Source organism: Tetrao urogallus, assembly GCF_951394365.1.
Source record: "Tetrao urogallus genome assembly, chromosome: 12".
Lineage (NCBI taxonomy): Eukaryota > Metazoa > Chordata > Aves > Galliformes > Phasianidae > Tetrao > Tetrao urogallus.
Genome location: NC_136825.1, coordinates 4,501,320 through 4,516,985, shown reverse-complemented (window position 1 = coordinate 4,516,985; position 15,666 = coordinate 4,501,320). Strand labels below are relative to the sequence as shown.

General features: G+C 42.3%; 1 protein-coding gene across 1 annotated transcript in view; it reads right to left on the bottom strand.

Annotated features, from left to right (window-relative positions):
• Window positions 1-80: 80 nt before the first annotated feature.
• Window positions 81-15,666, bottom strand: part of LOC306950899 (polycystin-1-like protein 2) — a gene marked incomplete at both ends in the record, with an annotated part of 38,426 nt that continues 22,840 nt past the window's right edge. The window contains 20 exons of the mRNA XM_079541297.1: window positions 81-278; window positions 1,348-1,449; window positions 2,193-2,403; window positions 2,805-2,965; window positions 3,268-3,395; window positions 3,781-3,914; window positions 4,321-4,648; window positions 5,484-5,669; window positions 6,057-6,197; window positions 6,528-6,624; window positions 7,042-7,270; window positions 8,019-8,247; window positions 11,278-11,494; window positions 12,090-12,316; window positions 12,476-12,675; window positions 13,173-13,319; window positions 13,815-13,993; window positions 14,190-14,291; window positions 14,484-14,714; window positions 15,121-15,314. Of these exons, the coding sequence (XP_079397423.1) occupies window positions 81-278; window positions 1,348-1,449; window positions 2,193-2,403; window positions 2,805-2,965; window positions 3,268-3,395; window positions 3,781-3,914; window positions 4,321-4,648; window positions 5,484-5,669; window positions 6,057-6,197; window positions 6,528-6,624; window positions 7,042-7,270; window positions 8,019-8,247; window positions 11,278-11,494; window positions 12,090-12,316; window positions 12,476-12,675; window positions 13,173-13,319; window positions 13,815-13,993; window positions 14,190-14,291; window positions 14,484-14,714; window positions 15,121-15,314 (3,641 nt within the window). The remainder of the gene's footprint in view (window positions 279-1,347; window positions 1,450-2,192; window positions 2,404-2,804; window positions 2,966-3,267; window positions 3,396-3,780; window positions 3,915-4,320; window positions 4,649-5,483; window positions 5,670-6,056; window positions 6,198-6,527; window positions 6,625-7,041; window positions 7,271-8,018; window positions 8,248-11,277; window positions 11,495-12,089; window positions 12,317-12,475; window positions 12,676-13,172; window positions 13,320-13,814; window positions 13,994-14,189; window positions 14,292-14,483; window positions 14,715-15,120; window positions 15,315-15,666) is intronic.

Here is a 15,666-nt window from a genome sequence, read left to right as displayed (position 1 = left end):
CTGAAGCATGCTTTATGAGTAAATGTTGACTTCTTAAAAGTAGGACCGAGTTTACATAGTTTCATCGGGTGGTGGAATACCTACGCCATGAGTAAGCTCTGCACAACAAATGTTAAGGAACGGCAGGAGAGCTGAGATGAACACACCTGGTAGTGCTTCTGCTCCTCACTGAAAGCAACCAGAATCACTGAAATGAAGAGATTCAGCACCACAAACGTCATGAAAACAATGCAGGATCCAATTAAGAAGGAACCTAAAATCGGATTGTAGTCCAAGATCTGTAGGATTAATAAGGTAAGACATGACATTCTGATTTTTAAAAAGGAGCATATGTACAAGCAGCTATCACACAGTTAGGAGTTTGTCCCGTTGAAAGTCCTTGTGGGTAATAAATAACGCTATAGTTATATATCATATGTATATAGATAAATTTTCTCCTTTTACTTTAGGGCTTTAATACAGTATTGTACAAAGGAGATGAAATATTTCATACATATGAAACATTCATGTGGGCAGTCTCTGTGTTTTGCTGTTGTTTTAAGTGTTTGCATTTGAATGCACTGGTAAGGAAATTTGAGGTGAAATCTGACAAACCTGTAAATTTGTTTAGCCACATAAGTACCAGCTGCAGCTCGGTCAAGTCCCAGCTTTCAAAGCAGAAATAAAATCCCTGTGTGCTTTTATTTAAAATGTCATTACACAGAAGTCCAGTCAGACTGTCACGGAACGTATCAAGTAAGGGTTGCATAGGAATTAAAAAACATAGGAGTATATTTTTGGGATTAACTACTTGAATGGATGTAGAGCTGAAAAGCGTTATGCCCAATTACTGATCTTACCCTGCTGGATTCGTGGTCTGAAAACATAGAGAGTCATTCCAAGGATATTTGAAAGAACCCAGTGAAAAAGTCAGTAATAACAAATTAAATGTAATGAAGATCCCTTGTGGAAGGTGTTGTCTTTCTTGAGAAGTGACGGGTGCGTGTTCAGAGTAAATGCCAGGACATCACTTACATATTTATATCTCTGTAGTGCTCTAAGGAAAACTGCTCAAAACTTTATCCGTAATCAGTAAGTAACATACCCAGTTAAAATGTAAGCAGCTTTCTCAGTGAAATATTCATTATGAATCTACCAATGTTTAGGTTGGGATGGGAGATATATTTCACTGCTTTTTTTATTGCTTGAACGAGTAATGAGGGCTCCTTTAGGAGGCTGTGGCACTTGCAAAATACGATTCATGTCTAGCACTAACCAAGAGTCCTTCTATTTGCTGATTCAAAGCATATATGAAAACTGAGGTGTTAATTGCACTGTGATGAACTTTTCAAAATCAAGAGGGAGTACCTCCTCGTAGTTGAAGATTCCCAGCTGAAGACTGACCATGGTCTCTGCTGAATCGGAGAGAGTTTTGTAAGAGCAGAGCTTCCAGCCAAATATCAAGTTTGTCTGCAAAGGAAAGAAGGCATATCTTGCATCATAATCAGAGTCCTTGCTGCAAATCAGCTGATGACTGATAATTCAGAGAAAGCTCTTCCAGTCTATCATCAGCCATGAAGTTTTTTTGTCTTTTTGCTCTACTGGATTTTTTTTCTCTATTTGTTTGTTTGCTTTGTCTACAGAGGTGTGCATGAGCTATAAGACATTTTATCCTGGATTTAAGAACCATAGAATTATTTATGTTGGGAAAAAAACCTTTAAAAAAGACCAATAATTATTTAATCTCATTAGAATGAAAATAATATTTTATTTGCATCTTGAGTTTTACTATGATAGGCATAAAAATAATTATTTCCCACCTAAAAAGAAGACGAACAGAAAATCATACTTTGTGCACTCTTCCCAGTTTGAGCTTTACTCAAAAAATGACTTTTCCTGTACTTTGCTGTGTACTTTACACCTGTGACACACAGAAAATCCTTTTTTGTTGGCTTGTTTGTTGTCTCCGTCTTTGATTTTTGTACTGAATTTCAGAATTTCAGTTTGCAAAGAAAGAAGCAGGTGGATATTTTAACTGCCTTCACATATATGGAAGAATTAGAATCCAGTCTTCTAACGTAAGGTTTAGACAGGCAGATTTATTCAGTTTTACGTTTCAAAGACACGTTGCTCTCCCCATTCAGAAACAATTCATTTAACCTGGCAGTGCCTCAATGCAGACTGAAGACAAGGGAAACCACAGTCATACTCACAGCAATGGAATAGGCGAGAAACATGATTGCAATAACAGTGATGAATCCAGAGATATCACCCCATGCTCTCCTTAGAGTGGAGGTGATCATGTGTAACTTAGGGTTGAGCCTCAGTAGATGCCACAGTTTCACTGTGGAGAGAAGCACGAGGAAAGCAATCAGGTAGCCAAGAACTGCATCGGCTCTTGCTGTTTCATTGAAGCTTACAGAGCTGTTAGAAACAAAGAAAAGATGTATTAGACCATCACACAGAAGCCTGGGAATGCATACATTCTGGAAAAGCCAGTCACTCTGAACTTGTTTTCAGTGGAGAGCTAACTTGAGCTTTTGCTTGGCTGTTTCTGTCTCTGCTCCCTGCTGTGTGCACACAAAAAGCTCAGCTGTACATGACTGTGCTTTGCTTCCCTAAATTATCCTGTGATTCTCTGAGCTTGCTCTTCTATGGCCATTTTCTAGCAGATGCTATTATTTTCCATTCATGTTAAATATTGCTGTCCTCTGCCCTATGTTTCTTGATGGTAAAGAATAAAGCAGATGATTTACTAGCTTGGATGTCCTGTAGCAGCCAGGGAACTAGGAGCTCAGTTAGTTCTTCCTAGGGTTATTGCTTACTCCTCTTTGTGCTCCTGGTAGTAGCTGATGTCTCGGCTCCCAAGGATTGTCCTCTTCACAAACACTGACAGGGCACTCCAGCTAATCAGTATAATGGCCACCTCCAGGAGATTCCACTTGCTGTGGAAATATCTCCATTTCAGAGTCTTCATCAGTTTTCCCTGTGAAAACAGAGCCTTACTTTTGCAGCCCAACACTATATCATACAGTAAACTTCTCAAGATTAGGTCTCTGTCCTCCACAATAAAGCAGAATTCTGCACATCATAATTTCTCATCATCTTTGACATTCCTGCCAAACAAAACGTCACCTTCTTGCTTTTTAATGAAGATACACGATCTGATTCAGTCTTCCACTGGTGCGAGTCAGCAGCAGCACTACTGAAATCAACTACTGAGCTAAAGCTTTCACAAATGAAAGACAAAAGGTAATGCTGTCAGCAGGATTTTCCAGTGTATCTCACCTGAACGATCATGTAGTACCCGATAAAGAGGAAATAAATTACTTCTGCAGCAACAACAAAAACGTGAAGACTGTTGGTGTACGGGTAGAGCCGGACACTCTGCAGCACTGCACTTGTGAAAAAGGCCCCTGGAAAATAACGGTGGTCAGCTCAGTGCTGTAATAATTACATCCTTCTGTTTTCATTCAAACAATTTAGTTCATTAATAAGAGCTCCATATGCACATTCACATCAGTGTCAGTCCGAATCCAGTTATACTGAGATTTAAGCCCGACTGTAGGAGTAGCCCTGTAAATGTTCTTTGAAAGTTTCTTCAAATTTTGGACAGTCAGTGGCTTTTGGGATGCTAATGCCCTTCTGTGTGGCAGTATGATATTAATCCCAGCAAGACTGAGTTTGGATTAGACTACAGATGTTAACTGAAACAGGAAGGACTGCAGATACAAATCTGAATCTCATTCTGAAAAGAAAATGAGCCCAGTTTTGTGGTTTGATATGGGCATAGGTTCTCACCTAAAGCGTTGGTTTCAAACATCAGGCTTACAATGCAGAACAGGTTCACATTGGCATTGTAGACTGTAAATTCAACAAACACTGCTCTTGTGAAGGTGTCTAGCCAAACGTTGTTGAAAAGGTACTGGAGAATCCTGCCAAAAAATGTAAAGCCAGTGAGATAACTCATACAGTATCATACACTGTATCACACAGAGGATAGAAGTGCATCGTTTCATAGAGAAGCAGCACACCCAAGGTAAGATGTTTACTATTTCTTTAGCATTATGTATTTCTGCAGCTATGTAAATATGGAATCCACGCATGCAATTAGGAAAAACAGGTTATAATTTTTGATCTGGTTGTTATCTAACATGGAGAAAGATTATAAGAATATAAAGTACACTGAAGTCATCACAGTAATATCTTCAATATTCAGCATAATCCACAGTAGCAAAATTCAGAATTCAATCTGAGATTAATCCTAAATAGAACAGAGAAAAGAGCACCATTGTCAACTACAGCACATTCACTGATATTTTACCAGGATGCAAGCTTTACCTGGAGGCATTCTGAGGATCAGTTCCCAGGTGAATCACATATCCCCCTCCCCCATAGAAGGCCAGTTTGCCCCAGACGGGCTGCCCTCTCAATTTGGTCTGGCTCTGATAGTGCCAGGCTGAGCTCAAGTCTGAGGAGATGTCAAAGACTGAAGTGTTCCAGTGTTCTCCATAGTCTGATGTGTCTTCTGTTTGTAGGGAGTATGGAGCATGGCATTCCTGAATCACACGCTGGAGGGTGGCTGAAATAGGGCAGGTGTCTCCCTTCACTCTCACTTGGCGAATTCGAGCACTGCCCACCAGCTTGGAGTTCCCATCTGTAATGAACCCTAAATGGGAAATGGAAAATACAGAACTATGATTAATATTTCTTCTTTTCATTTATCCTTCTGATATGCATTAACATTTTCCTATAGATTAAAAAAACCAAACACAACAATACTGTAAGCAAAATAGTGCTTGCGTTGATTTAAACTGAATTCTTGGAAAACATCCATAGACAACAGTTTAGTATCATTACCTGCCTGACTTTATAGAGAAGGAAACAGAGGTCTGCAGGAGAAAAGAGACCTGCCTGGAGCAGAGTACCCATGTGCAGTGCTCACACTTGATCACAGCTGGTTAGTGCCATGTCCAAGAGTGAACCATGCCATTGTATGCTCATAGGTGCTCTAAAATGTGAGCTTGAACATGGCTCATGTTTGTTAATGGGTATGGACTGATGGAAACATAGTGATGTTGTATAATTATCCCTCACAGTGACCTAAGACAGAATGCAGAGCTCTCCTGATGGAAAGCTTTATAGTGCCATCTATCTGCCATTCTGCTTTTTTTCTTAGCGATGGAAAGAAGCTTAATTGAAACTGAGACATGTACCTGGAATGGGTAATGTAAAATGTGAAAAATCAAAAAACTCAGTGCAAAACTTGAGTTTTGCATTAAAGATAATGAAAATGTCAGGCCAGGTGGTACTTGGGGTCGTGATGTGGGGCTTTTGTTATCCACTAGTATTCAGTTTATGAAAATTCACATTAGTTTTACACAGTCACAGTGTCTTCCTCCAGTCAAATATGCATGTACAAGTTGGAGATAGATTTAAAAGATAATGTTTCAGAAGCTGGCAAGCTGAAGTGAATCAAGATGATATCAAAACTGTCTCTGCACCTTTATATGATCCATAAAGATTTTTTACTAAAGTAGTTTTCGCCCACGTGAAAAAATCCTCATAACTGTAGACATCACGGAATCCTTCTGAAAAACTGCTCTCAATGTGCTTGTTTAAGTAGTAGGAATTGGGATCTCTTTGCCCATAGGCAACCAGTAACAGCATCCATAAAAACCCCAGATAGGCTGGAAAAAAAAAACAACCAACACAAGAAGAGTCAGTACATGTGATCTCAGAATTTTGAACTGCCGTTCAAATAGATTGTTTGAATGATTACTGCTGTCATCACTTATTAGGTTAAAGAGATGCTTTGCAAGAATCTGACTGACTAGTGCTAATGAATTTACACAAGTTATGTCAAAGTGCTGAAGTTTAAGCATATCACATCTGAAACACAAGTAGGAATCTGAGAAGTGATTGAGAAAATAAGCATGGAGGCTGGCTGAACATTAGCAATAATGACAGCTCTGAACAGAATGAGTAGCTTAATTTTGTGTTTAATGTTTTCACTGATGTAAAAGTCCTGATGAATACGGCTGAATAAAACAAGATGAACTACATATGAGTAATACCCAGGATTTCTCTGATTATGGCAAATGCCTTCTGCTCCTTCATGCAGTTGATTTTCATTTTCTCAACATCAGCTGCAGGAGGTGGCTGGTAAATATTGCTTCTGCTGTCCCGTCGGGCTCCAAAGAGAGGATTTGAGTCGCCTGTGGGTGAGAGCAATAATACCTGGAATCAGTCAATAGATCATTTGTATCCTGCTTTTCACTTTGGCCACTGTAAGGAAATACTTCTACTTAATGCTTTCCCGTAGAAATTCAGGTGATGTCACTTAAAGAAGCAGTATGGTAAGGCACACTGGGGAATGATTGAGGTCCTGAGCAGCGTGTCAGGTTTAGGTACAGGTGTCTTTCTCTGCCCATTCAGGTGTATAAAGGTAACCAGTGAATTCCTCACTATGAATCACATATTGGTGCGTAAAGCATTCAAAAATCATTTCACTTTTTTAAATAATTTCTCACTTTACAGACAGTTACCTGGTGCAGGTAAAGGTCCATCAATGGCAGTGTTTTCTTCATCCTCATGTTCCACCTTCTTCAGAACCAGAGCAAAAAAAGCAGCAAATCCCAGCACCTGCAAGAATTAGCTGTAGACTCATGGCATGCCCATTAATATATGAAGCTCAGGGTTTGGCACACACCACTTTGGTACAGCTACTGTAGAAGAACAACTGTCCTTTGGCTTTGTGCAACTTGTGCAGCTGAAGCTTATAAACAGTGCACAAACCCTAACTCAACTGCTTTTGTTGTATGACGTATCTTCTTTGGTCACCTCGTCAACTATTAAACTCTACCAAAATGAGAGATGAAACGAATGTAATGCCAACAAATGACAACAGAACTCTGTAATACATGTTAGCTTTTGTTTTAAGGGCAAAACGACTTCAATTTCAGATGTTAAATCCTGTGGTTCTTTTAAAGCTACTGTTTTCCTGTAATGATAGCAGAATGAGTTCATATTGGCCAGTGGTTCCATTTCTGAGGATCTCACCTTTAAGGGCTGAGTGATGAAAAGACTTTCAAAGAAGGAGATGGCCATGGAGATCAGCCATTTGATGGAGTTCTCCTTACCATAATGCAGCCCATAGAGCATGGTAAAGAACCCAGATACACCACTGGTGGCTGCAACAAGGAACCAAGCAATGAACACAAACCACCAGGGCAGCCCTTTTGAAGAACTTTTCTTTTCATCACCAGAGAAGCTCGGAGTAAGTGACCACCTTCAGAATCAACCAGAAGAGAAAAAATCATTCAGCACTGGAATAGAAACCAAAATCACATTCTTCAAGTTCTGTGACTGTAGGCAACATTTTGTGATTTAAATTCTTTTAGCTAATTTCTTCTTTTAGCTAATGTAACTACACAGAATATATGGATGGCAAAAAGTACAGCAGGCAAAGATACGAGAAAGTGTGCAGACACCAGCGAAAATAAAAAGAAATACAGTGTTCTTACTTGCTTCTCATGCGTTATTGAAACTCCAGTAGAAATGTTGACCAAAGAAAACCAACCATGAGTGCCTTTAGGTGCTGGATGCATCTCATGATCACCACAAAGGTCAGAGAGATAATTAGTGGTATTGTTTTCAATTCTTTCTACTTAATTATCAGGTTTTCCATTGCCTGCTTATTCATTTTATTTTCCCCATGCATTATTAGAGACCAGAGAGACTTCCAAAGCTCAGTGATTATCTTCAGCACTTTACAGCCATGTAGCACTGCACTGTAACATTCAGTTTTGAAAGCAAAAGTGACAGAGAGTGAGGATCTGTCATTACTGCTTTTATGTGTAGTTCACTGCATTGAAATTTCTTTGTTGCTCCTACAATAGAATAATAGTAAGGCATGTTTCTACAGCTATTATAATGATTATCTACAACATATTAAGTAGTAATTATTTTCAACTCACTGCTTTTGAATTCATGACCTGAATTTACTTACACTGAAAATGGAATGAGAATTAGGTTACCTCTCAGTGATGGATGCTGACGTGCAAATCTGGTTCTGCAGGAGGTTCTTCATGTGCTGAACCTGCCGAACTGCTTGAGTATAACTCTGAGGTATCTGAAATTTATGGGGCCCCAGTAATTCGAGCTCCATCTCTACCTGCTGGAGTTGCATGTACAAGCAACGGCTGTAATCGCTGCACTTCAGTCGCTCACACATTCCCTTTTCAGGACTTGGGCTTCTTATTTTTTCTGCAGGAAAAGAATTTACCTTTGAACTCTCCATCCTTGAATGCTCATGGAAAAGACAAAAAGAAGGACAACTTCCTGATACAGCTGGTCGGAGAGCCCACGAGAGGAACTGCCCCACTAGACCTGCTGTTCACAAACAGGGAAGGTTTGGTGGGAGATGTGGAGGTTGGAGGCTGTCTTGGACAGAGTGATCATGAAATGATAGACTTCGTGATTCACGGTGGAGCCTGGAGGGGGAATAGTAATACTGCTACCTTGGACTTCAGGAGGGCGGACTTTGAATTGTTCAGGGGACTAATAGGGGGAGTCCCCTGGCATTCAGTCCTAGCAAGCAAAGGGGTCCAAGAGAGCTGGTTGCTCTTCAAAAAGGAAGTCTTAAGGGCGCAGGAGCAGGCAGTCCCCCTGAGCTGCAAAATGAGCCGGCGGGGAAGAAGACCGGCGTGGATGAATAGGGAGCTATTCCTGAGGCTCCGGGAGAAAAAGAGAATCTACCGCCTGTGGAAAGAGGGACAGGCCACTCAAAATGAATACAGGGAAGTTGTTAGGATGTGTAGAGGTGAAATCAGAAAGGCAAAAGCCCAGCTTGAATTTAACCTAGCTGCTGGTGTGAAAAGAAATAAGAAACTCTTTTATAAATACATTAACAGTAAGAGGAGAACAAAGGAGAATATCCACTCTTTGCTGGATGAGGCTGGGAATGTGACCACTGAGGATAAGGAAAAGGCGGAGGTTCTGAATGCCTTCTTTACGTCTGCCTTTAAAAGTCAGACCAGTTATCCTCAGGATACCCCTCTCTCTGACCTGGTAATCTCGGCCGGGGAGCACACTAACCCCCCTGCGATTCTGAAAGAAACAGTCAGAGACCTACTGCTCCAGCTGGACTGTCACAAGTCGATGGGGCCAGATGAGATCCACCCGAGAGTGCTGAGGGAACTGGCGGAGGTGATAGCCGAGCCGCTTTCCATCATCTGTCAGCGCTCCTTGTTGACTGGTGAGGTCCCAGATGACTGGAGGCTTGCCAATGTGACTCCCATTTATAAGAAAGGTCGTAAGGAGGATCCGGGGAACTACAGGCCTGTCAGCCTGACCTCGGTGCCAGGGAAGGTTATGGAGCAGATCGTCTTGAGGGAGATCATGCGGCATGTGCAGGGTGACCGGGGGATCAGGCCTAGCCAGCATGGGTTCATGAAGGGCAGGTCCTGTTTGACCAACCTGATCTCCTTCTATGATCTAGTGACCCATCTGGTGGATGAAGGAAAGGCTGTTGATGTGGTCTACCTAGACTTCAGCAAAGCCTTTGACACTGTCTCCCACAGCATTCTCCTGCAGAAGCTGGCAGCCCGAGGCTTGGATGGGTGCACTCTTGGCTGGGTGAGGAGCTGGCTGGAGGGCCGGGCGCAGAGAGTGGTGGTGAATGGAGTCAAATCCAGCTGGCGACCGGTCGTGAGTGGTGTTCCGCAGGGGTCGGTGCTGGGGCCTGTCCTCTTCAATATCTTTATAGATGACCTCGATGAGGGCATCGAGTGCACCCTCAGTAAATTCGCAGATGACACCAAATTGGCTGGAAGTGTGGATCTGCCTGGGGGTAGCGACGCCCTACAGAGGGATCTGGACAGGCTGGAGAGCTGGGCTGGAGCCAATGGGATGAGTTTCAACAAGGCCAAATGCCGGGTCCTACACTTCGGCCACAACAACCCCAGGCGACGCTACAGGCTTGGGGCGGTGTGGCTGGAGGACTGCGTAGAGGAAATGGACCTGGGGGTATTGATTGATGCTCGGCTGAACATGAGCCGACAGTGTGCCCAGGTGGCCAAGAAGGCCAATGGCATCCTGGCTTGCATCAGAAACAGTGTTGCAAGCAGGAGCAGAGAGGTGATTGTTCCCCTATATTCAGCACTCGTCAGGCCGCACCTCGAGTACTGTGTCCAGTTTTGGGCCCCTCACTGCAAGAAAGATATTGAGGCCCTGGAGCGTGTTCAAAGAAGGGCAACGAAGCTGGTGAGGGGTCTGGAGCACAGGCCATATGAGGAGAGGCTGAAGGAGCTGGGAATGTTCAGCCTGGAGAAGAGGAGGCTCAGGGGAGACCTCATTGCTCTCTATAACTTCCCGAAGGGAGGTTGTAGTGAGCTGGGGGTCGGCCTCTTCTCTCGTGTCATTAGTGATAGGACCAGGGGGAATGGTTTCAAGCTGCGCCAGGGGAAATTCAGGCTGGACATGAGGAAGTATTACTTTTCAGAAAGGGTGGTCAGGCACTGGAATGGACTGCCCAGGGAGGTGGTGGAATCACCGACCCTGGGGGTGTTCAAGGAAAGACTGGATGTTGCGTTGAGGGACATGGTTTAGTAGGAGCTATTGGGAATAGGTGAACGGTTGGACTGGGTGATCTTTTAGGTCTTTTCCAACCTTAGTGATTCTATGATTCTATGATTCTATGATTCTAAGTAGGTCTTTGTGAAATCAGTGGGATTGTTCGCTCACATTATTTAATTGAAATTGAACCAGTGCCTAAGTTCAAGTTGGACTGAAAGGAACAGCAGCAGCACAAGGCCAAGAAGAAAATAAACGGGACAAAAAAACTGATATTTGTGGGTCTTGATAATATATAGTTAATAATTAGATACTGATAAGGCTATTAGCTAACATTTCATTCTACAGCAAAAGAAATAGAGATTTCAGTGTATTTACTTGGGTGGTAGAAGGTGCACAGTGAAAGGAGAAGGCAATGGGCACAAATTGAAGCTTAGGAAATTCCATCTGAACACAAGAATAACTTTTGTATTGGTGTGACTGGACACCATGGAGGGGTTGCTCTGAGAAGCTATGGATTTTCCATCCTTGGATACTCAACATTCAACTGGATGCAATCTTGGGCAATCTGTTCCAGTTGACTCTGCTGGAGGATCCCTTCCAACCTCAACTGTTCTGTGATTCTGTAATTGCCTTTGAGTAAAAGCTTGGGTCATCCCATCCAGAGTCACCATCAATTTCAATTCAAAGGTTTCAGTAAGCGTGTCACATTAAGCTGTTTACCTTGTATATCCATAGGACCTAATGTGACAGTTACAGGGTCATCCTTCTTTTTGTTTTCATCATAAAACTCTTGCCCAGCTCTATTCTGCTGGCAAATGACATCTTCAACCAACGCCAAAAGCATGTTGATGTTAGTTGATTTTCCAAGATCTGATACTGAGGTCAGTGATGGAGCCTTCAAGGCTTTAAAGAGCGAGTTAGCAATTCTTCTTATGTCCTAGAAAAGACAGCAGCAATATGACAATGACTCAGACTGCAGTGACTTAAGCTGATGTGGTCAGGAGGTGCCACTGGCTGGGAGCTGCATCTATTGCTAAAATGGGTAAGGATGGCATATCCTATAGGGCTGGATATAACAGCTGGATATGACAGCTAGATTTCAATGAGTTCAGCAATTCAGTTTTCAGGATTCAGTAATGCAGCTGACCTGTCTGTGGGCCTAAGCTGGGGAAGACAGGGTCTATGATACCTTTTCTCTTCATTGTCTTGCTTGATGTTTGCTTTGAACTCAGTGAACACAGTGATTTTAATCACTGTGCAAGGGGATGAAATGTACATAGGCTAATCTTGCTGAAGTTGAGGATTCCCTACATGTGGAATATACTGTGAAAGTGGATAACCCTTTGCTCATCCCATGGCAGTATAGGTGAGTAACTGAGCGTTCTGCACCAAAGCACATTTGGCTCATCGTGCCGGACAATTTGAAAGTCTTCTGGCAGGGAAGATTTCTGCTCTTAAACTGGAGGCGTCGAGTAGCGCAGGACAGCAGAGGGCAGTGCAGGACCCACCGGGAAGCAACCACAGACGCTTACCTTTGTTACATCCTCTGGAGTGAGCGAGATGGCTGGGGTGAGCTGTGGGGCGGGAGATAGGCTTGGGGACACTCGGACATTCTTTCCTGGCTTCTTCTCTGTGCCCTGCATGGCTGGCCGGGGCCGCGCGTTCCTGAAAATCTGCACGATGAGCAGGTTGATGGGGAACATGAGGAGGGAGCTTTCAAAGCCGATCATCACTTCCTGCCACGTGAACTCAATCTTACCTGTCAAGATCAAACAGGCCAAAGGAATAAAAATAACCTCAGCACCCATCAGATCTGTCTCGTGAAAAAGTCAATTTGCTCAACTGTTCCTCTTCTAGATTCTGCTGTCTCTCTATTTTCCAGTATTTTCCATTTGCAAGTAATGAAAACAATTGTTACCCAAATCCATTTTCTGCTCAGCTGGATCCTTTGGCACTCCCCAAAACATGATGCTGGTCAGCATGGTGCAGAGCAGCAGTGAGAAGCAGCATGACACGCGCTGGGCTCGCGTGAAGGAGCTTCGTGGGGAGCGGCTGAAAACTGAGTACCAAATGTGCCCATCCTGGAAACCCTTGGAGGTCTTCATGAAAAACAGGTTGCTGGGAAGGAAGAGGGGGAAATTAAACGAATGCTTAGGAAGGAGAGGAAAGAATAAAGCTGTATTTCAGGGTCCTGGCCTGTTCATGCTAGGCATAGTCAGAAGACATATTAACTATGAAAAAAAAATCAAATATCATGGCTTGATTTACATAGAATGGTCATAGCTTCTCATGTACTTTCTTTCTGGCCACACCATGGTGGTGAAGATAATCACGAGCAGTTTCTATATACATTTTTAGGGAAATTACACTGAAGACAAGATGCTTGGGTTTCCACATGTCTCATTAAAGCACTCTTTAACATCAGTATTTCTAGTCTGATGTAACTGTTAGGGTAATAGTCAGGTACTGTTAATCATCCTTCTTCTCCTCATTCAGAGCCCTCTCAGAGCAGTGGAAACACCCCACTGTTTTCTTTTTGTCTAGAGAGTTAATGTTTGCATACTCGCTTCTCCAGATTGATTATTAGGAGTAAAAAGGCATAAAATAGAAGTTACCTGAACTGCTTCATGTCTTGCTCTGTAGCTACTGGGAACACTTTATCTAGGACACATTCTCCAATATCAACTGCTAGCCAGGAATTACAGAGGAAGTACCATTTCTGGTCCCACACAAGGTCATGTACCAATACTCGATTCACATACCTGGTGGGAAAACATACAGGGCACAGTCACGTGTAACTGAGTGGTATGAAATTCAGGACTCAGCAGAACTATGGAGGACAAAGTCTGACCTCTGACTTCATTGGCTGCGTCTGAGTGGTGAGGCACAGAACATACATCAGAGTGCCCTAAAATAATGTTTTTCTGAATACTTAGGTTGGTGACCTGATCCAGAGCATGTTACAGCTCCCATCTGATCACTGTGCCTTCGTTTCATGCAATATTTTCTATAGCATGTTTGATGAAAGTCTTGCACTAACTCAGAATCAATTTGTAGTATAAACTGCATATGGGAAGTATTCCTTGTCCTGCAGTTTAGACCATGATATGATCTATTCATCCAGGGAAAAAAATAAAGGCAAAACTAGTCCTTACTTTCTAGAACTGTAGAAAGAATAATTTCAAGTGCTAGGAAAGGAAAGCAGTTGTCATTGTAAACATATTTTTGAATCTTTATTATTCCTTGTATGCACTTACCAGGATGGATTGTCCCCTGAATTATCATGCCACAGTCGAATACTCTGCAATTCCCCTAGAGGAAAGAGGGTACAGAGTAGGAAAACATCCACTCCTCCACGTTCAAACACTGGTGTCTCAGGATCAGTTAGATGATGTGGCTCACTCTCTCCTTCTAGTCCATAGAGAGTGAGTGTCACCTGCAGAGTAAGATAGCGAAATGAAGGATCACTCATCTCAGAATCCTATATGTGATTATTCCTCTGACACACTCTGCCCACTGTCTAGCTTAGAAGTTGCATTTGAGCTGTGCTGTTCAATAGCTTGGGTGCTCCTTTATTGCTCCAGTTCTCTAAATGAGTGCAAAGCTCTCTTACTACACAGTACAGCTGATACCTTGGAGGTTGTGGCTGCCCCACGGCGATGTCCTGTGAAAACTGTCACAAGATAACGATACTGAGCAAAGGGATCATTGTCTTCCAGCACTGTGATTTTTGCCTGCAGAGTGACATGATACAAACAGGGCATTAGCAGCTCTGTAAGTATAGATACTTTAAAGCTGTGGGTAGGAACGTATCATCTTCTGAACAGTGTGAATGGTTAGGGTTAGATGAAGACTTGTGTTAAAGCAGGACAGTCAAAAAGGCAATTGGCCTACATACTTTCAGTCTTTATTAATGCAAGACTTACTTTGGCATCATCCTGGATGTCTTTCCTTCGGGCCCAAATAACTACAATCACATATATCAGAAAGATACATCCTACTGTGGTCACCACGATGGGGTTGTCCACAAATGTACCAAATAGCTGTGCAGTTCTGCTAACATCAACAGCATTAGGCACGACAAAGAAGGAGCTCCCAAAGAAGGTCAGATGGTTGCAGAGACACTGTGTGCTTCTAGAATTTGTTTTTGGTCCTACCTGAAAACCAGAAAAAAACTCTGGATAGAAGATTTTGTTTCAAAGTGTTGGATAACTTACCAAACAAATGAAGACAGTGCTGAGAATGGTGAGTTAGTACAGAGAACTGCTGTACAGGAACAAGTTGTTATTAGGTATATTAATTCTGATGTCCAGCCAGAAAAAGGCATTAATAATATGATACAAACTTGTCTGAACAGCTGAGTTTCTCTTTATGTAGGAGTGCATCCCAAGAAGTGTAATGGGAATGCAATTTGAAATTTAGTCATAGTGGATTAAATCTCACTTCTTCATTTTACTAAAACATCTGAGAATTATGTTATTTTGTGGTATGAATTCAATGGGGATCACGGGGGCTGGCTTTGGCATATATAATATAAAGATTTCTTTATTTCTCTCTACTTACCTGACATCCATAGCTGTTCCAGTTCCCTTGCTGCTCATCCCAAAATACACAGCGGGATGCAAAGCAAGTGACAGCTATAGCTAGCCCGTCATAGACAGTGGAATCCATTCCCATGTCTTGTGAAACCATCAAATAGTAAGTTCCCTCTCCAAAAATGAGTTCTTCAGGGCTAAGAACCCAGGTATTTGTTTCACCTCGAACAAAAATATTTATTTTCAATGTACATGTGGAAATGTGTATTTTGAATACAGCTATATTGCATATAATAAATAAACTGAACAAGATAAAAGAAACAGGTACCAAATAATCCTTTGCAACTCGTTGTTCAAAGCATCCCACTCCTTGCTCCTGAAGCACAATAAATTGAAACTCCTTTGAGAAGTTTCTTTCCAATTAGATGTCAGGCTCATTCTGCAAATTTGTGGTCATAATGACGCCATAAATTTGTCGGTGAGCACTCCATGATATCCGTACTGAATGCCCTCAACTTCCCAGTAGTGAACATGTACAGGGCTAAGTCTTTTGGCTACATAAGCCCAGAATGCA